Source organism: Mandrillus leucophaeus, unplaced genomic scaffold (assembly GCF_000951045.1).
Source record: "Mandrillus leucophaeus isolate KB7577 unplaced genomic scaffold, Mleu.le_1.0 Scaffold47, whole genome shotgun sequence".
NCBI lineage: Eukaryota > Metazoa > Chordata > Mammalia > Primates > Cercopithecidae > Mandrillus > Mandrillus leucophaeus.
In genome coordinates, this window is record NW_012105031.1 from 4,516,343 (window position 1) to 4,543,046 (window position 26,704).

The window sequence follows — 26,704 nt, forward strand, 5'->3', positions numbered from 1 at the left end:
TTCATTTCCTCAGTTCTGCATTTCTGCAGAGGCAGAAAGAAACACAGCTCTTGTAAGAGTTGTGATAACTTTTTATTATACTATGTATACGTATGGAATAGCATTAACAAACGAACTAGAGAAGGATGTAATAAATTAGACATCTCTTCATTTTAGAGGGAAGATGGAAACAACATTGCTTTTCTTTTCTCAAATAAATATGTGTGAATCAAAAGAAAAAACTTTTTTCAAGTTAATACATGGTTCAGGAAAAGAAGAAACAAGCAAAGAAGCCAAAATCAGGTAAAATTATACAATTTTAAGTCAGTCTTATACTTTTAAAAGTATAATTGAGGTTGAAGATTCATTACCACTTGTTTTTGAACTATTGGGTGGAAAATATATTGATTGCATTGTTTTAATTGGGGAAAAAACACCTTTTTATTTCCTAGGTGTAAACAACTAACTGTGAAATCTAGTGTTCTCATTAAAAAGAAGAAAAAAAAAAAAGTGTAACAATTTTAGCCACACAGAGAAACTGGTACAATCTTTATTGAAATATAATCTCAAATACTTGATTATCGGTGAACAAAAGGAGAAACATTTCCATATGTTAGCCTAATTCCTCCACAAATACAGTATTTAAGTGTGTGGGAGTGGGTTTGGGTAGGCGTGGGTATTTACCAATGACAACATTTTCTGGTAGTCGACAGAAGAGATTTTAACTGTCATCTACATTGTCCTGACACGAAGGCCTCTTTATTACAGAGCTAAGGAAAAAAGAAATAGACTAAGTCTTCTTGTGCAGAAACCTGAGTTTCATGAAGACACCTGCTCCAGTAGATCTGGGCACTTGGCCAAAGACACAAGGTGAATAAATTTTCAGTATTTTGAGGAACATTTTGCTGATTCTATCATTAAAGATGTAAGAAAAATGCAATTAGGGATTTCTGTTTTATTGAAAATTGCATAGTAGTATAAGGAAAGTTAGAAATTTCATTTGAAGAGACTAGAAATATGTCATAAAATTAAACCACTTGAATTAAATCCCTTGCATTGAATAATCACGTGAACACTTAAAGCTGCTCTTTTAAAATTATATACCTGTCAGTTTTAAATGATATATTTTACTTCTTATAACCTGATAAAATGCTCATTAATTTAAGAGTTTTCACAATGCAATGTTGTCATAGTAGAGATCTATTCATCTCTTTCTTCAGTAGTTTGAAAAAACCCTCATTATAGCAAGTAAAGCACAAATAATGTCTTTTAATACTTAGCATTTATTTAATTCAAAAAGAAAATGCAAAAACCGTATAAACTAGTTTCATACAAATTCTTCCAAATTTGAGTATAATAAAAAAAATCCAAGAAAATATATTCAATTTTCCACATAATCAGCATCTCTAGAATATTTCTTGTAGTCAAATATCTTATATTTCTTATCCCTTTGACACTTTATTAGTCAAACTTCCTGTATCCGTTAAAAAAAAATTTGCAGCCTAATGTGGTTACAACTTCAAGGAAATTGCAGTATAATCTTTTTTTTTAACTGAAAGATACTGTCACTTTAGTTTCTTCTACTTGCTGAATTTAAACAGATAGTAGACCTGATTTCTTTATATTTGTTCTCTGTGCCTTTTAACCTAACAAAGGATTAATTTTTAATTAAAAAATAAAACAACTCACATATCCGTGAGAAAAAAATTAATGTTATTTTAACACATTATTCAACAGACAAATTCTAAACGAAAATTGAACAATGTTTTAAAAGTTTCTAATGTAAATACAAGTTTCCTTATATTATCATCAAAGGAGAAACTGTGAAATAAAATTGAAAAGAGCAGTACAATAGCATATGTTAGAACAGATTCATAAACAGACTTTCTGCACACTCCATTGTAAAACATTTTGTTTCTTGTACAGAGTCTCCCCTGAAGAGGCAGTGAAATGGGGTGAATCATTTGACAAACTGCTTTCTCATAGAGGTTAGTGGTACTTTCACCAAATACTTTATTGCTTAATGGAAAATGACACAAACTGTGCATGTAATTATATGAAACAATAAGTCACAAAATTTTTGTCTGATTGTTAATTTTCAATAATTCAATTTTCTGATCAACAGAAGTAACTAAATAATAGAAAATTCAAATAATGGAAAATTTTAAGGTTCTCTTTTTGTTTAGAATTACCTACTGTGGATGAAATATTAGTTATTTATACTGTAGCTAGTTTCAATTTTTAAATATTTCCGATTTTTGAATGAAACCCTCGGTTTCATTAAATTCATGATTAATAAACTATTCATGTTAGTTTCATTGTTCAGGGATTAAAAATATAAAGTAATTCTTTTGATGGACATTCAGGAAACCCACAAAAACACAGTTTTAAAAAATTTTATAAATTCTTCATTCTGTACTTCACATCAATTGTCTACTTTTAAAGCAAAATTTTGTAGAAATGCTGAGAATCGAGTGTGTATTTAAGGTGGAGCTTTGTCTATGAGATGGAGGGTGAGGACAAGCATCAAGACTTCATTTGACTCTGGAACACTATGATAATATAGCATGGCTTAGGAGGCAGGCCCCCTGGACTGTCACTTTTTAGGATCAATTTACATAAGGTAGCAAATGAGTGAACTTTGTTATCTTTATTCATTCCATGTTTTCTTTCAGATAGAAAGACTGAACTGAGCAGGTGATGTGGCTAGGCAATCACAGATTTATTATTCTCCGCCCTGAACTTGTCAGAGTCTGCTAAAAAAAAGCAATGCTTTATCATTGACAAACATCCACCTCAAGCCCAGAGCTTTTGTTTTTTTTGTACCTTCAACTTGTCCAGTTTCTTACCTTAGTCTTTGTCTAAAATACAATCATTTCCCAGTTCTTCCAAGACCCTTCCAAGATGAGGTTAGCCAGACTACTCTAACTACTCCTTGTAACATTGCCCGTGCTTTTCACAATTTTAAGGTGTCTACTGGAAGAAAGGATTCCTGTTGCCAGATCAGTTGGGAGTGGAATATCTGTATTTCAGCCTCAAATACTGTACTCCATTTAATGTAACAACAACTTTTCTTTTCTGATGTAATTTTTTTTTGTTTTGTTCCCTTCCTTAATTGCTCAACTCTTTATAAGGTCTTGGTGACCTTTTCATGTTCTCCTGAATTTAGTGATATAAAAATTCTGTATCAGTAGATGATACCTGAAAACGTTCCCTCTGCCAATGAAAGCAGATGTCTGCCTCTGACTTGTAATATTTACAGGTAGAGAAATCAAGGCTTAAACTTAGGTAAGGATGTGATCAATGAGAATGGAGAGTAGTGATAAGAAAGTTCGTGCTGACACAGTTTAACATTTATTCCTTGTATTTCACTCTAATGCTAGCTACTATCACTTCCTATTTTTGGGAAAAGTAACTTTAACAGCCTTCCTCAACTTCTGTATTCACTTGTCTTCATTTCCAGTATACAATTCCTTTTTTGGTGTTTTTTGTTTGTTTTGTTTTCTTTTTTGTTTTTTTTTTGGTTTGTTTGTTTTGTTCTGTTTTTGTTTTTTGAGATAAGAGTCTTGCTCTGTAGCCTAGGCTGGAGTGCACTGGCATGACCTTGGCTCATTGCAACCTCCACCTCTTGGGTTCAAGGGATTCTCCTGCCTCAGCCTCTGCAGTAGCTGAGATTACAGGCATGCGCCACCACACCTGGCTAATTTTTGTATTTTTAGCATGCTGGTCTCGAACACCTGACCTCAAGTGATCCACCCATCTAGGCCTCCTAAAGTGCTGGGATTACAGGTGTGAGCCATTGTGCCCAGCCTCCATATACAACAATTTCTAAACTGTTGTTAAAATTCTTGCCAAATCTATGTCAAACTTCCCCCGTACTCACTTTCTTGCTCCCACTGTCTTGGTTCAGTTTCAGATATGTTCTTTATAGATTAATTACAATAACTGGTGTGAAACTTGCCTCCATAATTCATGTCCCCAAATGTGTTTATTTTAAAATCTCCTCTTACATTCAACATTTTGGTACCACACTGCCCTTTAGACTCTTCACCAGTCAGAGACGGAGAAAACAAAACAAAACAACAAAAACAAATAGGACTGGGATTAATTTCTTTATAACGTAAGTATTTATTAGAAGGAAACATATGTCTTTTCATCTGTGGATTCCGAAACTTAGCACATCCCCTGGAAAATAATAGAACTGAATTTATTTCTAGAAGTTAGTCCAGAATTCCAGTGAAATTTGAGTTTTACGTTTCTCCTAAAACATAAATGGTTGTATAATCTTAGTTAAGCTTCCTAATCACTCTGACTTTTAGCTTCCTCGACTGTAAATGAAGATAATGTTTTTAGCTCCAACAGAAATAGATTCCTGTCAGGATTGAATGAGATGATGAATAAGAAGCCAATAAATTTTGGACACTACATGAATGCCAATGATAACTGCTATTATAAAAAATAATAATTACTAACCAGCTTAATAATCTTTTTTTCTTACAACTGGATGATGATCAATTAGAGGGTTAAAATTTCAATTGACAATAACATATAGACAGGATTGTTTTCACTTAATAAATTGGTATATAATAATTTCATCATAGTTTCATTACTCATTCAAAGCATAGAAAGATTTAGCAGGGTAATTAGTCCTACAGAAAATCCTCATCTAGCATTCGGTAATCTTTCTTCTTTAAAAGTGGTAAAAAGCAAAAGGACAAAATCGAATCTGCTACTCTCTCTTTTCTCTACTGGTAATATTAAAGAGCGGCAAACTATCTGTAATTTAAATCAAGAAGAGACACATTTAAAAAATCAGCACTAACCCACTGGATATTACCACCTGTCATGATTACAATGCTAAATATATTACATTGAATTCACAAAATTTATACTACCAGTATTATTTTACTCAATCTTTCCTAATCCAATTATTTTTTATTACAATGCTTATAATAATATTAAATTATAAAGCTTAAAATAGTCACGTGAAACAAGTCTTTTGGTTGCAATTGTTAAATTCAGTTTATTTCTATTTACTTGACTGTAGGAGAAGAGTGCGTGTGTGTGTGTGTGTGTGTGTGTGTGTGTGTGTGTGTGTATTTATAGAGAAAGATCCTACACACACACACACACTTCAGGAAAGACCTTGCTCTATCAAATTTTACAAAATTTTCTTTTATAAAATGCTATAAAATGCATACTTTTCTCAAATTCTGTATATCTATTAAAAGGAAACAAAATTTATTCAGTTTAGTCAAATGGGAAGTGAAGTGATAAATCAAACCAAATACAATGGAAATTTGGGTGTTCAGTTTGACAAAAACAGTTACTACTAGAACCATCATAAACTGATTATTAGCAGTTTTAGGAATGAAACCACAGGATAGATGGTTTTCACCCTAGATTTTAGAGGATTAATCAAAATTCACTAGCTGAACAAGGAGAGAAGGAGACCATCCATGCAGAGAATCAGTATAGGAATGGGGTGTTAAACAATGTAATTTTGTTAGGGAATTAAAACCAAAATAACTCTCTACTGAAAAATACAATTTGAAAAGGGATGGTGGCTTAGGGAGACAGTATATCCATGAGACCAAAACAGAAACGTCACAGATTTTTGATCTATTCCACAGAAATCAAATGATTCAGGAGGTGTTCTGATAATTCTATTTTATTCAAATTTTAGTCACATAGTTTAACTCTTTTAAAATTAAAAAAATGAACAAAGTATAAACTTCAGTTAAAAATTATGTATCAGTGTTGGTTCAGTAATTGCAACAAATGTCCCATACCAACGTAAGATGTTAATAACAGGGGAAAATTGAATGGGGGGCATATTACCTTCTTCTAAATCTGTACTACATTCTGTACTACCTTCTGCAAAATATTTCTGTAAATCCAAATCTATTGTAGAATAAAATACTTTAGAAAATGATCTCAAGAATGTCATATAGTACATTTTAACACAATGAAGTCCATCAATAATTTAAATTCTGTTTCTTATTTGGTTCGATGGAGCTATAAGTCTATATTTTTTCTGCTATTTCTATTTATTGTCAAATTTGTCTGAAGTCTCAAAATGAAAAATAAAAATTTGTAGTTTAATACTACATATATATAAACCAGTAATTTCTAAGGGCTATTTAAATTTAAAAAGTAGTAATAAATCAAAAATGAAATATCAAACTATATCTGTCATTCATAATCATAAATTTTTAATTTAGTTTTATCGATCTTCTCACTTGATTGGCTTTATAAAAGTTAATTTTATCAATTTGAACTTATAAAATCAATTGATGCCAATAAAATATAGAGGTATATGATACACACATATGTGTTTTTATTTGTTTACATATATGTATATGGCTCTGTGTAAGGCACCCTTGAAAGTAAAATGACACTGCTGTATAATATGTAACTTCTAAAATAACTCGCTAAATAGTTTTTAAAATATTATATAGAACTTGCAGTATATCATGTAGGCTTTAGAAGATCATTAAAAGAGACCAAATAGATGTATGCAATAATTCAATTGGCAAAAGAAAAGGTAATTCCTGAGATAAAGGCAAGGAAACGCTTAGAGTACTAAGAGATTTTGACATGATCTGGAAAAGCAGTAAGTTTACTTTGAGGCAAAGAGTAATAAACACATTATATAATTAAGTTGGGAACAAACTTGGGAAGCCTTTGTTTGTTAAAAAGATTACTCTGATGGTTAGAAAGGTAAAATTCCATGCATGTAATATGGACTACCTACAAAGTTGTTATATAAAAGCTAAACTCAAAGTAAGGACCCCCTTAGGGAAAAAAAATGGATAAACTTATTGACTTAATCAATGTGTATGTATGTTATAGAGTGACAAGATGAAGGAATAGGAAACAAAAAAGGATGAGCCAAAGATTTCTATATTTCATTTTTATTGTAATAGGAAGATAATGATGCCTGTAATACATGCAAAACAGAGGAGAATGAACGAGACTTGTAAAAAGAGAACAGAGTAGAGTTTGAACTTTCTTTTTTTTTTTTTTTTTTTTTTGAGAGAGTCTCGCTCTGTCGCCCAGGCTGGAGTGCCGCGGCGCGATCTCGGCTCACTGCAAGCTCCGCCTCCCAGGTTCACGCCATTCTCCCGCCTCAGCCTCCCGGGTAGCGGGGAATACAGGTGTCCGCCACCACGCCACGCTAATTTTTTGTATTTTTATTAGAGCTGCGGTTTCACCGTGTTAGCCAGGATGGGCTCGATCTTCTGACCTCATGATCCGCCCGCCTCAGCCTCCCAAAGTGCTGGGATTACAGGCATGAGCCACCGCGCCCGGTCTTGAAAATTTTTTGTCAGCCCTAAACCTTATCAAAAGTTTTGCAGGCTTTTGTAAGTGCACACCTAGAATATGGAAGGCTGACTTATGGAAAGATGTTCTAACCAGCTCACATTGTTGATAAGTGCTTCTCTGAATGAAAATGTTATATCTCATGAAGGGAATTTCAATCAATTACAAAATCTTTCCACTACCACATAACTGTTCCTCTTCCGTGTGTACCCTTTTATCCAGTCATTGCTAAAAACTACGATAGTTTTAACCTTTTTATTAATAACTATTTACTTGAACTTTTTACACTCCGAATTGTGGTTCTAAGTAATTTCTGAAAATAATTTGTAACATGTAGGATGGAAGTAGAATATGTAAGTCATTGCACATCCTGGATTTAAAAATACAAACTGACTATACTTTGGAAAATACGTATTGCTAAGTTTGAGTAAAGACTAGAAGGAAATGTGTACTTCACTTTTGGGAAAGGAAATGAGTACTTTTTCTTACACTTTTTACCTTGTGGCTTTTCAAGTTACAGTTCCTAATTTTTGGTTACCAATTTTCTGCAAGATAAAGAATTCCAGTGCTCTAAAAATTTAAATTTCTGACTCAAGCTAAACCATAACAAGCACTCAACTTTTTTTTTTTTTTTTTCTCTCTTTGAGATTGAATCTCATCCTGTCACCCAGGCTGGAGTGCAATGATGCAATCTCAAGTTACGGCAACCTCTGCCTCCCAGGTTCAAGCTATTCTTCTGCCTCAGCCTCCCGAATAGCTGGAATTACAGGCGCCCACCACCACACCTGGCTAATTTTTTGTATCTTTAGTAGAGTCGGGGTTTCACCATGTTGTCCAGGCTGGTCTCGAACTCCTGACCTCGTGATCTGCCTGCCTTGACCTCCCAAAGTGTTGCAATTACAGGCGTGAGCCACCATGCCTGGCCAACAAGCACTCAACTTCTTAATTTATCTAAAGATTAAAAATAAATAAAATCCAGTCCAAATTATAACGGATCACATAAACCATTCATTATGGCAAAAGAAACCACATTCTATGGCAAATCAGACCTACAAAGTCTAATGTTACAGAAGAAACAATGCAACTTAGTACCTCGGATATTATACGGTACTTGGGTTTCCAACTTCAGATTTTCTTGACTTTTTGTTTCATTTGGTTTCTTGGCATCAGAAAAATACTCCAACAGATGCCAGAGTTTCAATTTAGAAACATGCAATTACAAGCATTTCATATTTGTATGACACATTGAGCCAGCTTCTTCCAGTGTGAATTCTAATCCCAGGTTCTATCAAGCACTTTTGGCAGCTGCATTCACCACTGCCGCCTTCTAAAGGACTGTTTAGTAAGTTACTGCCTCTGTATGAGAAATGGTTCCATTGTGAACTGACTTAATGCAGCTGCCCAAAGTAAGTAAGAGAAACAGGAAATAACTAACGTGCTGGGATAATCTTTCACAGCATTGCACATTACTTTTTAAAAAGTTATTTACCTAAAATGTTAATTAATAAACTTCTTTCTCATCCATCCTTTATTCATTTCTTGAATTCATATTTTTCCTTTACTATTATATTCATATTATGCCAACAAAATCCATTCACTTTAGTTAATGCATCGTGAGCACTCGGAACATACATAGCACTTTTCTTGATATTAGTACGCTGACTTCACTTTGAGTATCTGTATCAAGCACAAGACTAACCATGGTAACAAAGGGCTTTTGCATAATATTTCAGAGCACAGCAGATGGCACAGAGTCAACACTCATGCTTGTGAATTAGTGAAGAACTCTATTTGAAATGTTTATGTTATTTTCTGGAAGACCTCTATTTGAATTTTATGCAAACTGATTTTCCTCTGCTACTTTGGACAGAATAAGTCACTCTTTTAATTGTCCTTCCTCAGTCCTTGGTTCATACATGCCTGTCTTGCCTATTAATCTCCATATTCCTCAACAGTAGGGACTTTTTCTTTATGGCAGTTTACTTGTAAAGGTCCTGTAATTTTAAATAAGATAAACCTGGGTTCAAGAACTTGCACTACCTTTTACCATCTGTAAGATTTAATGCAAGTTAACTCTCTGAACGTCAACTTCTTCATCTATAAACATGAGTACAAGACTTACTCCATAGGGCTGATGTGAAAATTAAATGGAATTGTGCCAATAAAAAGCCTATAGCATGTGCTAAGACCTTAATGAACACTCAAAACTCCTAGCTTGTGTAAATACTGTTTAAATATATAACACAGTTCTCAGGTTCAGACTAAGTTTTTTTTTTTTTTTTTAAATCAGTAATTAAAAGGTAGGTTAAAAAGTTATTTTAATAAATAACAATTTCAGCTATCTGGCTTCTTGGCATTTTCTTTTAGCTGACAGTACAAAAAATTTATTATAATTCTGATTTGTTAATTATAGAAGTAATGGTCATATTCTTCTGAAATCATGAAGATTATTTAGTAACTCACCTTAGGAATAATTTGATATTTAAAAACTGATCAATCCATGTTTATGCATAACATACGGCTAGAGAGCAATAGATTAAAATTGAAAACGTTTATGCCTTCACTGGGTCAGTGCAACTCTAATAAAACATACTTTCTTTCCTCTTTGGAAATATGACCTTGAAACAGGTTGTTCTTTCCTTGTAATGTAACTGGCATTTTATTGTGCAAACTTTGCTTTAATTTCCATTTGAATAGTGACTGAGGAACAAGGAAGGACAAGATAAAAATGCCTCTTATTGTGAAATGGGGAAAGGCAGGACTCTATCATAAACAAACAGATCAGTAACACCCAATGGTATGCTTTTTGATATCAGCAGAGGGCACATTTCCATATGACTACTTTTTGCTTTCTTTTTAATTAGGATTACCTGAAAATCTTCTCACAATTATTTTGCTATCCTGTTTCCAGTTATTTCTTAATATCTAGCCAAGAAATTCTCTTCAGAAATCTACTTTATAGCAACTCGCAAGCAAAGCATACTAAGATACTGACCCTGCAATAAGAAATAAGACATTTTAGAATTATATTTAAAAACTTAGAAAGAATCTGCCGGTTCTGAAGACAGTTATCAGATAAATTAAGAGAATGTTTTTTAGAGTTAAGTCTAGTAAAAAATGGATATTAATTTAGAAAAAGGGCAAATACTTTAGCAACTTGAAAGATTAAGTAAGTATAGGTAGTAAATAGCTGGTTTCCATTATCTTAAATTTATTCATCAAGGGGAAAGTTCTCAAGAAGAATTTGTGTTAAGTAGTTCTGGGCAGAGGCTAAGGCTAACTGCCTAAAGTTTAGTTCAGGTCAGTTAGTGCATAAATTATTGTTCTTTGTTGTGGCTTTCTTTTACATACCTAAACATTGCCCCACGTTTCAAATTATACTTCAATTACAATTTAGGGTTTGAAAGGCATGTGATATGGTTTGGTTGTGTGTCCTATCCAGATGTCATGCTGAAATGTGACCTCTGAAGCTGAAGGTGAGCCCAGTGGGAGACATTTGGGTCACAGAGCAAATCCCTCATGAATGGCTTGTACTGTCTTCGCAGTAAAAAGCAAGTTCTCATTCTTTCAATTAACGTGTGAGCTGGTCGTTTACAAAAGCCTGCGACTTGCCTTTTTTCTCACTGCCTCATATCTTGTGATACACTGACTTCCCCTTTGCCTTCCTCCGTGAGTAAAAGCTTCCTGAGGCCTCATCAGAAGCTGAGCTGATGCTGGTGCCATGCGTGTACAGCCTGCAGAACCATGAGCTAAATAAATCTATGTTCTTTATAAATTACTCAGCCTCAGGTATTCCTTTATAGCAATGCAAAATGAACTAACACAGCATGTCAGCATGTTTTTTCTTTGTCTCCTTATTTTATTCCAAGATCATTATAGAAGACAGAGGGGGGGAAATTAGGGGGAAAAAAAAAGACAAGTAAAACCATAGACTAAGTAGTAAAACCATCCCTCCAGTTACATAATGGAAAAGAAATAAATTCTCAAACTGCTGTCAATCAGCAGCCAAGCAATACTTATTCAACTTATTTTCTAAAGTCATCAGTCTAAGGCTCCAGGTTTACGTGAAGTCTTGAGAGGATATTGCAATTTCATTTTCAAAAATTAAGGGAATATAGTCTTGGACAATTCATGGCATAAACTGTTTTTATACAAGCCCAAGTTCTCAAATGCAGATGGTGAAAGGAATTATGGGAAGGAAAATCAAATAGGAACGTTCTAAGGAATAATAATCCCTATGGGTGCTTACGCACTTATTAATAAGCCACAGTACAACCAGCAAATCTGACACCCTGTTGTTCACTTTGGCAATTATTTTGTAGCTAGACCATTAACTTTACTCTGAAAACCTATGTATTTCTAGGTATTCGAAGGAAATGTACAATGTATCAAAATGCCTCAAAGAACCATTGTTCATTTATGTTTCCCCTTTACAGTCTGAGAAAAGCATATCACTCAGGGTGAGAAATCAGTCTTGAAAATAATACACTAACTGAGCTAGAGAAAGAAGAGCAACTTGATCACTCTTGCTTCTCAGTGGTCAGAGTTTGCTGACTCATTCAGGAATCACTTAGCAATAAGGCCTTCATTGGAGAGTTGTGTTTGACTAGAAATTATCTTATCAGCATCTCACCACTGCAGACAAGTTCTGTAAGTTGCTTGTCAGTTTTACAATGCCTTGTCAAATTCTTTTGAGCCCAACCTTCCCTTGTCTCTCTAGTTTCTTAACTAATATGTAACTACTAACATCTGTTGCTCATGGTCAATTTACTGAGGAAAAGAAATGGATCTCCCTTTGTCCCTTTGAAAACATCCCAATGAAGAAGCCATGGTGCAGAAGAGACCCTGTGTCATCCTTTTCTCGTGGTAGTGGCTGGAATCATTCCATACTATAAAGCTTAGGGATTTCTGTAGGTTGTCGTGTCTTTGTCTAACTACTGATTTCCTAAACAGTAAGTTCCTGGAACTCTCATACATGAAAAAGATTGCTTACAACATTAAAAAATGATGCTTCATGACAAAGAAGATAAGGTCTATATAAAGGAGGAATAAATGGTGATGCAAAAAGAATAATTTCAGGATTGTATTGGTTTCCTGTTGCTGCTGTATCAACTTACCACAACTACAGTGATTAAAACAACACAATTTGATTATCTTATAGTTGTGTAAGAAGTCCAGCATGGATTTGATCAAAATAAATCAAGATGTCAGCAGGCTGTTCTTTTTTTGAAGGGTTTAAGGAAGAATCCCGTTTCTGCTCATTTGGATTGTTGGCAGAATTAAGCTGTTTGCAGTTATAGACCAGCTACTTCCTTCCCTTGCTGGCTACAGACAGAGGATCATTCCCACTGCTGTGGTTTGGATGTGATTTGTTTGTCCCCTGACCCCAAATCTCAGGTTGAAATTTGATCTTCAATGTGGTGATGTTGGAAGGGGGCACCTAGGGGACTTGTTTCTACCATGAGAGAAGTTCCCCCAGGATTGGCTTGGTGCAGTTTCAGCAATAGTGAGTTTTCACTCTTGAAAGACTGGATTAGTTCTCAGGGGAATGGATTCATTCCCGCGAGAGTAGGTTGTTATGAAGCCAGGATGCCCCGCGGGTTTGATCCCTCTCTGCACATGCCTACTTCTTCTTTGGTCTTCACCATGTTTTGACTCAAAACCCTCTCCAGAAGCCAAGAATATGCCAGCAGGCTTCTTATACCACCTGCAGAACTATGAGTAAAATAAACCTTTTCTCTATATAAACTACCCAGCCTCAGGTATTCCTTTATAGCAACACAAAGCAGACTAAGACACCCACCTTGTAGAATATACTACATTTCCTGGGTCATGTCCATCTTCTTCATACTCAAAGCCAGCAGCAGAGTCAAGTCCTTCTTAGGTCAAATCTCTCTGATCCACTCTTTTGCGTCTTCTACTTTTAAGGACTCATGTGATTAGATTGGATCTACGCTGATAATCTCCCCCATCTCAAGGTCCTGCACTATATTCAGTTCCTTTTTTTCACACAGGTCCTGCAGATTAGGGCATGAACAACTTTGGAGGGTTATTTCTCTGCCTACCAAAGGGGACAATGCTGTCCTGAGAAAAAATATGCACGCACACACACGTATGAAATCTGGGGCAATTGAACTTATCTGAATCTCAGTTTTCTCATCTAAGAAAATGAAAATAAGACATATTCCATGTATCTGTTATAAAAATTAAATGAGGTAATGTATATAAATAACACTTAACCTTCAAAACCTCTAAACATGTTATAAATGTAAAACCTCTTAGTTATTACCATAATTCTACCAATAGAAATGTATTCTTCTTGTTTCATTTTATATGGAACTTTTTATATTAGTAATAGTCATTGACCATGAGGAATAGTTCTAGAGAGCAGTAAACATTAAAACAAAATGTGGCAATCTAAGTTAAAATGAGTTGAACAGACAAAGCTACATTTATTTCAACTTTTTTCAGCCATAATGCCAGAATATTTGCACCTTCTTTATAAATAGCTGGATTTTTAAAAAATATATTTGGTATAGAATCTTTGCAGCTATAGTCATGAGAGATATTGTGTAACTTTCTTCCTTTCTTTCTTAGTCTTTACTTATTTTGTTATGGGGGAGAGTGTCAAGTTTTGGTATTAGAGTTATCCTCATCTCATAAAATGAGGTGGAAAGTGTTCACCCCCTCTCAATTTTCTTGAAGCAAGTGTGTAAGATTAAAATATATTTTTTTTTCTTAAATGTTTGATGGAATTTACTAAATTTGGTCCCAGATATTTTGGGGGGGGGGAGAGAAATGTTTTCTTACAAAATCTATTAATTGATTTAGGGCTACCAGATCTTCTACTTCTTCAAGTGTCAGTTTGGGTATAGGTTTATTGTTTTTTTAAGCAATTTCCCTATGTCATATAAATTATATTTACTGACATTAAGTCATTCATAATATTCATTTATTTGTTATATATGTAAGATCTATACTAATATTTATGGTTTGCTTCCTAATGTGAAAGACTCTTGCTAGGGGTTCTATTTTATTAATGTTTTTCAGAACCAACTTTGACTTTGTTAATCTTCTCTGTAGTTTTCCTATTACGTATATTTTTCCTCTTGTTTTTATTTTTATTTTTTTCTTCTACTGACTGTGTATTTAATTTGCTCTTCTTTTCAAGTTTCTTAAGGTGGAAACTAGATCTTAATTTTTATACCCTTCTTGTTTTTTTTCTTTTTCTTTTTCTTTTTTCACTAGACCACCATTTTGTGTAATAAAATTATCTCTGACCACTGTTTAAGCTGCGTCTCACAAATTTTTGATCTGCTGTACTTTCACTGTAATTCACGTATAAATATTTTCCTAATTTTCCTTGTGATTTCTTTAACATGTAGGTTATTGTGTTTATTACATATTTATCACAAACACACTGGTTATTGTGTGCTTATTTTCAAATGTTTATTTTTGTTTTGTTTTTCTCTATGTTACTAGTGTCAGTTATTAATTCAAACCCCTTGTGGGCAAAGGACATATCTGTAAGGTGTCAAGTTTTCTGAAATTTATTTAGGCTCATATTATGAGTCTAACACAGAGTTTATCTGGGATAATATTCGTTGTGCATTTGAAAAGATGTGTTTGGTAGATCATTTTGTAATTTTCAATTCAGTCGAATTAATGATGTTTAAGTTTTATATATTGTCACTGATATTCTGTCTCCTTTTTTCTATGAATTAATGAGTAAGCAGAATTAAAACCTATACCTAAATTGTGAATTTTTCTACTTCTCTTAGTTCTATTAGCTTGCTTCATGTAATTTGAAGCTCTAAATTAAGTTCATATATGTTTAGGATTGTTATGTACTAGTAATAATTGGTCACATAAAAATTACAAAATAGAAATACTCCTTATTTTGAAGTTACTTTTTCAAGCCATGTGAAGATTTTTTATTCTGATTTCTTATGCTTAACCTCTGCACTGTGTAACATTTTTATCCATTTTCTTTGTCTTCCTGATGCTTTTCACTTAATGTGTCTCTTATTGCTAATATGTAGTCTGTTTTTACTTTTTAACCCAGTCAGATAATCTCTGACTTTTAATTGGAATGTTTAGCTCATTTAAATGTTATCTCATCATTGATATATATGGAATTGGATTTAGTATCTTATTATTTATTTTCTATTTGTTTCTTCATTTTGTTGTTCTTTTTCTTTTTCTCCTTTCTTACCTTATTTAGATTAAGTAAATCTATCTTCTATCCAACTGCCTGCTAGCATACCCATCCCTTCTGCAGTCTTTAATCTGTTGCCATGACCATCCAATATTTTTTTATTTTAAATACTTTACATTTTATTTCCTGAATTTCAACTCGATTATTTTTATAGTTTAAATTTTGTCTTAAGTCTTTTTTAACCTTTGTGCTTTTCAAAACATTTATATGAGCTTTTTTAAAGTTTTTGTCTGCTATTTCTAACATTTTAGATACCTCATGATCCGTTTTTATTGATATTTTATCAACAAACAAAATATTGATAATGAGTCATGAAAATCTCCTTACATGACTAATTTTTTTTTTTTTTTTTTGCATGTGAGCATGGAGGAAGACATAGAAGTCTAAATTATGTGTTCTTCCCTTAAAGAGTATTGAATCATTTTTCTGGAAGTGAATTAAATCACTGTTGTATCCTCCTGATTCTTTTCTGATTAAGGCTGGTGTCTCTCAGAATTGTCTTAGCATGAGGACAAGACCTTTCTTAGTAGTAGGACAAGACATAGTATTTATACCAGAAACATGACCTTTCTTTGGTATCTCTTCTATGGCTGAGCCAGAAATCCAAAGTCATCCAGACTTATCAAAACTCTCCTATCTCCATTTGCCTCAGTCCCATAGCATCTAACCTCTTCTAGACTTCACAAAATTTGCCCTGCTCATGTGCAGCTTAGTCCTCAGTCAAGACTCTGCAGGAAAACTGCATGCAGGCTTCCGAGTCCCCTTATAAAGCAGATTCACTGTGCGCTGGTTATCAATTAAGCCCCCTATATCTTGGGCTACAATTTTTGATTACTTGCACAAATCCACTATGATAGAACACTGATACAACTAGTTGGGCAAAGCAACTTTAGTACTTGCAAATAGGCAGCAAGGGATAATAGAAGCCTAGTATTCATAATGAGCTGCTCCCTCAACACTCAGAAAAGCTGTTAAGAGTGAATTAAATCTTATCTATGATGTTCCAATTGCACTGCAGCTGAGGGATCCCAGAAAGCAGCCTGTCTTGGTTTTTGTGTCTGAGGGAATACAGGTATCCCTGGACTAAAGTGTTAAAGAAGATCGTCTTTTGGGGTGGCAAAGGAACAGGGCAGGGTTATTCTGGTCAGTTTCTTCTTATCTCAGGATGTTGCATTGTCAGCGCATTGTACATTTATTTTTGAGAACTACAAGTGACAAAAAAGAGAAGAAGTTGGTACAAGGTCACTTAAACTGTCAAACTGTCCCACACCCTTCTGCATGTCTCCTTTTTTCAGTAGCCTGACCCACAAATTCCAAATACATCATAATGCCCAAACTCGTATCTCTGCCTCCTCAATTCAGCAAGACTTCTTAGTTTGTTTAGCCTCCGTCTTCATGCATTCCAGTCTTAAAAATGCCCCCAGGTAGAAAGCCAGAACAAACCTAGCACTCACTTTATGTGTTTTTCTTCTCACCTGTTGCCAGTTGTATGCTGCTTGAAAACTACTGCCTCAATATTTTTTCTAGTTTTATAGTTATTTGTGGTAGGAGGACAAGTCTGGTTCCCATTACTTTGTAATGACTCTCCTCTTCTTAATAGTGTAATAGTAATCTGTTTTTCTATTTAAGGTAGGGCTCTATAGATTAAATATCAAATCAAGGGCTTTGTCCACTTCTGGTACCTAGACCAGTGTCTGGAACATAGCATGTGATCAATATTGTTTAGATTAACTAATGAATTATTCAGTGGGGAGTTCAGGATGCAAACAAACATATTTAATAAAGTAGTTGAACAAAATAAGGAATACATTATATATGAATAACTTATAGTGATATCCAACAGAGAGCAGTGTACCTCCAGAAATGTTTGTCAGCTTGTCCAAAGTCATATAGACTGGCATTCACCACAAACTCTGCTTTACAAGTTCTCAAAATTGATGCTGTCATCTTGTTGGCATGCCAGGAAGGACCCAGCTCTCAGTGGAAGGCTCACATTGGCAAAACTCATAAGGTTGAATTCCAAACTAATAATATAGATTCAGAAATAAAACTGTCACTGATAGCCATTTCTCTACCTTTTCATATGACCAAAGAAGCCACCAAAGTGTATTAAAAATTTTGCTTGCCAAGCATGAAACTAGAATATTAATTGTCTAATGTCATCAAGCTGAGAATTAACTTTTTTAATAAATTGGTCTATTTTTAATTACATATTTTTGTCCATATTCACAATAGGACAAAATTTTGTGGATTTTTATTTTTTGCTTTATGTTACTAGCTCTGATTGTCCATATCTCTTGTAAATATGATAGGTCTGATATTTCATTTAGTACACAAAATATTTCCTAGAACTGTTTCATGTTTTTAAATATAATTCTGTATTGTTATCAATTCAATTATTTGTTGATAATTTATTTTAGTATTATTAAATAATTATTGAGTTATTTCTCATGTTGGGTACTGGAAATCTGGTGACAAGGGTCACCAAATTAGACAAGGGTCTTCATCTTATGTATGTTACAGTGTAGCCTGGAAAACAAAAGTTAACAGGCAACTGCAGTACAATATTTTAAGTTTACTCAGCACAGTAAAAGGCCATATATGAAGGACACCCAACTCATTCTTTAGAGATTGGTGAAGTCTTTCCAGACAAGATGAAATGTAATTTCAACCTCAATGAATATAGGCTGTATGGATTAGATTAATAAAATTGCTTTATGGATTTAGAATAGGAAGGGAAAAGTATTCTCAACAGGAGCTAAAACTAAGAGATTCAGGAACATGGCACATGAATGGAACTATACATGTTTCTCTGTGAGTGGAGCTTAAATCAGTGTAAAAACATGGTAGGAAGAGATGAACGCTATTGGGACATTTTAAACGGTGAAGAATCATAATAAAATTTGTACTGCAGAAAGATATTGCTGACTAGAATGTGGATAATACACTTGGAGATTGGAGGAAGAGACAAGGAAAACCTCAATTCAGGGTCACTAGTTAGGAGGTTTTTATAATAATTTGTGTGAGAGACAGTTCCCGTCTAAATAAAAGTAATTACAGATCGCACAAAAATAAAAAGACAGACGTAGGATATATGAAAGGGGAAATTTTACAAGATTTGATTATCAGCTATGTGTGAGATAAGAGGAAAATTAAAAATCCCTGAGAATAAATGCCAGGGTTCCCATTTATATCCCTGAGTGGATAGAGTCAATAAATGGGAAATGTATGCAGGGAAGGTTTGGGGTGAAGATGATAAATGCACCATTCATATGACTAATTCAATGGCCAATTCAATGATGTTTCTCACATGTTGCTTGATATGAACTTGGAGCTCAGGAAAAAGAGGCTTGAGATAAGTTCTAAGAATCATCTGCATATTGATTGTATTTGGGTGTTGAAGTAATTTTTCAGGAAATGAGTTTAAGGGAAAGATGAAGAAGGATAAACTGAGAAGGATTTGGGGATGCAATAGTCAGAGGTGTAATAGGAAACTCTGGAGTTTAGCTGCCATTGAAGAGAATTACAGGCAATTCTCTACCGTGCCTGCTGTTGTGGAGAGATGAAATAACATATGGACTGAAAACAAAATGCTCACTAACTATAACATTAAGTCAATTTGGCAAAAATAATTTGAGTAAAGTGTTGAATAGAAACCACATTTTTGTGTGTTGGAAAGTAAATGAGATAGAGGGGATTAAGGGACGAAGTGTAGAAAACTTAATCAAAGATTTTATATTTGTAAGGAGAAAAGATATGTTAGTAGCTAGAGGAATATTTGAAGTTAAGATTTTTTAAAAAAATTTCTTGTAAGAAGATTAAAATATTTTAATGATATCAACATGTAAAAGAAAAACTTTATTGTTTTTCAGAATTGTTTCTAATGCCTCATTTTGTCTGTAGGTGTTAACAATATGCATAAAGTACAGTTGGATGTCAGAAAAAAGGAGTTCAGGAAAATGTCAAGAGAGAAGATGGGCAAATAGGGAAGATAAAGGAAAGAAGAAGGAAAAGGAGAATGTAAAGGACAGAATTTTAGTAAATAGCACATTTAATGGAGAACAGAGGGAGTTAAACCTAAACAGACAACACACAAAGAAACGATCACACAGTATGAACTAGGAGATATGGCATCCTACAATCCTATGTGGAAGAGTATTTGAAAAAGGAGGGGGTCAGTACTATCAGATGCTACCAAGTGGGAAGTCCAGATGGGACTCATGATATTTCCTTATGCAATAACTTACATAAGCACAGCAGAAAGAGAAATGGGCTATAACTAGAGAGTGAGAGTGAATCTAAAGAAAGATTGCAAAACTCATTTAAATCCAACTCAAATGTGATTTATTCTGAGAAAGTTTATCTGAAAAATCCATTAGGAACATATTTCCCTTCCCTCAACATTTCTATGGTGCAGCTACCAAACACCCAAGCAATTTCACTCCTTGGAATTTATTCCAGATAAATAAAGACTTGTGTACATTTTTTAAAATTATACATAAATGTTCATAGCAGATTTATTTGTAATAACTAAAAAAAAAAAAAAAGAAAGAAATAACCCATGTTTCCTTCAATGGCAGAATGGTTAAACATATGATAGTATATTCATATCATGGAATATAATACAGCAACAAAGAGAAACAAACCATTGATACATCCATCAACCTGAATAAATCTCCACAGAATCATGCTGTGTGGAAAACAGAAACATCTAAAACAACATATACTATATGATTTAATTTATATAACATCCTTGAGTTGACAAAATTATAGCAATGGAGACCAGATTCGTGGTTACCTGGGGTTAAAAAGAGTTATATGTGCGGAGATGTAAGGGTGGCTGTAAAAGGGCAACATGAGTTATACTTGTAACTTTCTGTATCTTGATTATATTAATTAATGTCACTATCCTAGCTGTGATATTTCACTGTAGTTTTCCAAGTTGTTACATTGGTGAAAACTGGATAAAGAGTACATGGGGGTCTCTCTCATTACTTCCTACGAATTCATGTAAATCTATAATTTTCTCAAAATAAAAAAGTTTAACTTTTAAAAGGCTTAAAAATAAGTAGAGTGTTAAAAAGGATAGTTGAAAGAGCCCTAGTTTCGAAGTCACATTGTCTTAGGGTTGAATCCAGTCTGCCACTTTTTTAGTTATGTAAATGTCATATTCGTGAGCCTTAAATAAAAATTATCAAGATCACCATCATCATCACAGCCACCATCAGAGCCCATATGGAGTTCTTAATATGTCCCACTTACTGTTTCAAACACCTTGTGTATTTTAACACATTTAATTTTCTCAACAGCCCTATCAGGTGGGGATCATTATTATCTTAATTTTAAATCTTGAAAAACTAGGCCGGGCGCGGTGGCTCAAGCCTGTAATCCCAGCACTTTGGGAGGCCGAGATGAGCGGATCACGAGGTCAGGAGATCGAGACCACCCTGGCTAACCCGGTGAAACCCTATCTCTACTAAAAAATACAAAAAACTAGCCGGGCGAGGTGGCGGGCGCCTGTAGTCCCAGCTACTCAGGAAGCTGAGGCAGGAGAATGGCGTAAACCCGGGAGGCGGAGCTTGCAGTGAGCAGAGATCCGGCCACTGCACTCCAGCCTGGGCCACAGAGGGAGACTCTGCCTCAATAAATAAATAAATAAATAAATAAATAAATAAATAAATATTGAAAAACTAAGACACAGAAAGAAAACGTAATACGCTAAGGGCCACAGAGTAACTAAATGAACACTAATTTGAGCCCAGACTGTCTTCCACAAGACTTGATAGCTGCCCCTAACATTTATGGGGCAAGACAAAATGTGAAAAAGAGGTCCCATGCTGTATGTCTAAATGTTTATGAGCTATGGAAACTAATAACTTTAAAATAAATATATATGTTATCCTTCTGCTTTGACAAATATACTTTGTAAGCCACTTGGAAGATGATGTTTGAATTTAAAATTTTCAGACACTTAACAATTCCACTCTATAAACATGACCTAGCACCTTTTTCTTTCCCCCCATGGTTTGGTTTCACACTGTGAGCAGCTCTTCGCACATTTGAGTACACACTCCAGCCTGCAAATTGAAGCCTCGTTCATAGTCAGGCCTAAGGGTATACCTACCAGTGAGTCAGTGTGTTTTTGGTAGATGGACTTGGAGAAAAGGCTGTGTAAATGCTGGAAGCATAGAGCTTTTAGTCAGGGAGTCTCAAGATCCTGAAATTCAAAGGCATGGTGTAGAAGTAGGTAGGATCCGTTCCAACTGTAATGGCTTCTTGACTCTGTGCAATCACCCCTCACACTCTGGGAGGGGAATGGATAAAAGAGACACAAAGTGAGGTCCACTGTAGGGGGTCCCTCTTAATCTTAGTCCTAAAGTCAAACTTAAGCCTGAGTGAGATACTGGCCTTATTTCAGTGGGAATAATACTTTCCTTTTATGGTTGTGAAAACTACATGAGGTCTCTCATGTGTATTGTGCAAGATGTGTGCTGCGGTGCTTCATTAGAGGGAGGATGTAGCTTTTCTGTTAATATTTCCAACTATGTTTTATTTATTATCAATCAGTAAATGTTTCCAACATTAATAATTTTGTAGTTATATTATTTTCTCTTGATAGATGGACTAGAGGCTTTTACCAGATTTCTTAAAACTGAATTCAGTGAGGAAAATATTGAATTTTGGATAGCCTGTGAAGATTTCAAGAAAAGCAAAGGACCTCAACAAATTCACCTTAAAGCAAAAGCAATATATGAGAAATTTATAAAGACTGATGCTCCAAAAGAGGTACAGTAAAGATAACTGTAAAAATGCATAACTGCTTTCAAAATTTTTTAATAATTTTATTTTAAAATTGTGAATTATATTTTTCCCAACTTATTTTTATTAATTTTATTTATAATTGACATGTAATAATTATACATGTTAATGGAATACATTGTCATGTTTTAATATATATACTGCATTGTATAATGATAAAATCAGACAGCATGTTCATCAAATTAAACATTTATCATTTCTTTGTGGTGATAATATTCAGTATGTTTTTTTCTAGCACTCTTGAAATATACCATGTATTATTACTCACCATAATCACCTATTAGGTAATGTAACACCAGAACTTATTCTTCCTATCTATCTCTGTACCTGTTGATTCATCCTTTCTTCATCCTCCCATCCTTCCTACCTTACCTAGCCCTTGGTAACCACTATTCTGCTCTCTACTTCTATGTGAGCAACTTTATTAGATTCTACATACAGGTCAGATCATGTGGTACTTATTTTTGTGTGCCTGGCTTATTTCATTTAATATAATGTCCTCCAGGTTCACTCACGTTGCCACAGATGACTGAGTTTCTTTGTTTTTTTTTATACCTCAATAGTGTCCCCTATGTACCACATTTTCTTTATACATTCATCCTTTGATGGACATTTAGGTTGATTCCATCTCTTGTATACTGTGAATAGTGCTGCAATAAACATGAGAGTGTAGATATCTTTTTAACATGCTGATTTCAATTCCTTTAGATATATACCTAGAAGTAGAACGGCTGGATCATATGATAGTTTTATTTTTAATTTTTGAGGAATACTTATACTATTTTCTATAATGACTGAACTACCTTACATGCCCACCACCAGTGCACCAATGCATGAGTTTCCCTTTCTCCACATCCTCACCAACATTTGTTATTTTTTGTCTTTTTCATTAATAGCCGTTCTAACTGAAGTGAGTTGATATCTCATTGCGGTTTCCACTTGCATATTCCTGATGGGTAATGATGTTGAACATTTTGTCCAAAATGGCACTTTATGTCTTTTTTGAGGAATGTCTATTCAGAGCTAAATATTTTAGGTAATCTGCATTTATCAAATTTGTACCCTCATACATTCTACCAGAATGTTCATGATGTTGCTGGAGTGAACATATTTATACAGATTTATCCATACAAATAGAAGACATTGTAAAATACTATCATAGAAGAAAAAGTACAATTAAAGTCACTTCTCAGAGTTATTTTCTTTCTAGGCTAAGAGTGAATATGAGTAATTGAAACATTTAGATTCATTCACTTAATTAATCACTTTAGCACAAGCAACCTCTCATAGAAACTAAAGATTTCTATAAGTGATGAAGTCAAGAGACATCAAGAAGTTTGTATCATGTACCATTTTAATTTTGGCTCATCTATTTATACAGACTTGTGTTTGCTTTAGGGCTACTTTAAAGACAGGTTAAAAGAAAAATCTTACAATAGAGAGTTGAGGTAAACCTAACTAGGCAAGTTTTCAAGTGGAAAACAATTGAGATTTTCTTTTACTCCAAACTCAGTGTGAAGTAATTGTGTGAAACAATTGCTAAAATGGTTATAAGACTAGCAAATATGACTTGACTGCCCTCAAATATTAATTAGAGTTTCAAAGTTTCTAATATGTGTTTTATAAATAGTGATTCTCCCAAAACCAATGTTTTACATCATTTGTTTGTTTGTTTGTTTTTGTTTTTTTAAAAAGGCAACTAGTTGCATTGTGTTATGGACAAGGGGAAAGAAAGCCTCTACCTGAAAACCTACCACCATCAGAACCAGATATATATGCAGTGCTATGATACAAGACATTAAAGAATTTTATATCTTTAAAAGACATTCCTACTGCAGCATATGTTTGCTTGGAGGAAAGCATCATAATGTAATGAAATAAGCACTGGAATAAGTAGAAGTCCCATATTAAAATCTCAAATATGCCCCAGCTCATTTTTTCCCATGACTCAAATAATTTAACCTCTGTGAGGTTTAGTTACCTATTTTGAAAATGAGTTATGCTTTAATTATTTAAATGATCTTTAGCGGTTCAATATGCCATTATTCTAAATTTCTCTACGAAAAATTCGTAGAGAGTAAGAAGGACCAGGAATTCCAGGAGAGAAGAACCAGATGAAATGCTAGCCAAGAATAGAGGAAAACACCCAAGCATCTCTATTAGGCCCTTCTTGCACTGTAATAAACACCACTGTTCACAACAGCATTGTTCACAATAACCAAAATGTGGAAACCACCCAATTGTTTAGCAACAAATGAATGGATAAATGAAACGTGGTATACCCATAGAATGGAATATTCAGCCACAGAAAGAATAAAGTTTTTGGTATATGCTAAAAAAAAAATAGAAATACATGAGACTAGGTAATTTATAAGAAAATAACTTTAACTGGTTCATGGTTCTGCAGGCTATATAGAAAGCCTAACAGCATCTGCTTCTGAGAAGACCTCAGGAAGCTTCCAATCATGGCAAAAGGCAGACGAGGGGCAGTTATCTCACATTTCAGGAGCAGGAGCAAAAGAGAGAGAGAGTGAGGTGCCACATACTTTTAAACAGCCAGATCTTGCAAGAAACCACTCACTATCGCGAGGACAGCACTAAGGGGATGGTTCTGAACCATTCATGAGAAATCCACTCCCATGATCCAATAACTGCCCACCAGGCTCCACCTCCAATGCTGCGGATTACAATTAAACCTGAGGTTTGGGCAGGCTACACACATCCAAACTATATCAGCTTCTAAGTCCACTATGCCCACTCCAACATTGCATCAGTCCTGTACTGTTTCTCAAAGTTGTTTATATAAACATATTAACTATAATATCACTTTTTTTCCTGTTTATCCAGGTTAACCTTGATTTCCACACCAAAGAAGTCATTACAAAGAGCATCACTCAACCTACCCTCCACAGTTTTGATGCTGCACAAAGCAGAGTGTATCAGCTCATGGAACAAGACAGTTATACACGTTTTCTGAAATCTGACATCTATTTAGACTTGATTGAAGGAAGACCTCAGAGACCAACAAATCTTAGGAGACGATCACGCTCATTTACCTGCAATGAATTCCAAGATGTACAATCAGATGTTGCCATTTGGTTATAAAGAAAATTTATTTTGCTCATTTTTATGACAAACTTATACATCTGCTTCTAACATATCGCATGTTTATGTTAAGATCTGGCCCCATCCTTTAAACTGAAATATGTCATGTGAAATGATTTTAAAAATGTAAAAACTAAACTTTTTGTTAACAAAATACATACAGTATCTGCCAGTATATTCTATAAAACCTTCTATTTGATGTCATTCCATTCATAATCAGAAAAAAACTTATTTCTTAATTAAAAGGCAGTAGAAAAAAGTAATAATGTTTTATAAGATTGTAGAGTTAAGTAAAAGTTAAGCTTTTGCAAAGTTGTCAACAGTTCAAACAAAAATCTAGTTGGGATTTTTTACAAAAGCGGCATAATATGTGTTATATAAACAAAATAATACTCAGATATCCAAATGTTCATATAGCATCTTCCATAATGAATGTTCTCTTTTTTTGGTAATAGTGCAGAAGTGATCTGATTCTTACAATGGGAGAGGAAGAACATTTATTATTGGGTTACTACTAACCCTGTCCCAAGAATAGTAACATCACTTCTAGTTATAAAACAGCAACAGGAACTTTTGTGAAGACACATTCATCTCTACAGAACTTCAGTTTAAATATAATCTAGATTAATGACTGAGAATAAGATCCACATCTGAACTCATTCCTAAGTGAGCATTGACATACCCAGTTATAAAAAGCACTTCTGTTGGTCACAGAAACATGACTAGATTTTGCATATCTCCAGGTAGGGAACCGAGTAGACTACCTTATCACCTGCTAAGAAAACTTGCTACTAAACTATTAGGCCATCAATGGCTTGAATAAAAACCAGAGAAGGGTTTGCCCAGGAGGTCTCATGTTTGGCCCTTTGGAATTGTGGGTAGAAATCAGAAACGAGATGAGGAGAAGCAGCAAGGAGTCTAAGGCCCTGGCGATTTGGTCATCTACTGCATTGGTTCATATTCAGAAAGTGTTATCTCATTGATTATATTCTTGTTAAACAAATCTGCTTAAGTAATTATTATTCAAATAAGATTATACTAATGCATTTATATGTCACTGTTTTAAAGAGATATTTAATTTTAAATGTGTTACATGGTCTGTAAATATTTGTATTTAAAAATGCCGTGCATTAGGCTTTGGAAACATAATGTTAGTGGAAATGTAAAATGTAAAAACTTTAGATCATTTGTAGTGATAAATATTTTTAACTTCATTCATACAGTTAAGTTTATCTGACAATAAAATCTTTCACTGAA

General features: G+C 34.1%; 1 protein-coding gene across 1 annotated transcript; it reads left to right on the forward strand.

Annotated features, from left to right (window-relative positions):
* RGS18 (regulator of G-protein signaling 18) lies at nucleotides 1-26,704 on the forward strand. Its single transcript, XM_011995079.1, has 5 exons — nucleotides 1-282; nucleotides 748-849; nucleotides 1,906-1,967; nucleotides 22,143-22,309; nucleotides 25,190-26,704. Exons 1-5 carry the CDS (start codon nucleotides 164-166, stop codon nucleotides 25,445-25,447), a joined length of 708 nt encoding a protein of 235 aa, XP_011850469.1. The 5' UTR covers nucleotides 1-163; the 3' UTR covers nucleotides 25,448-26,704.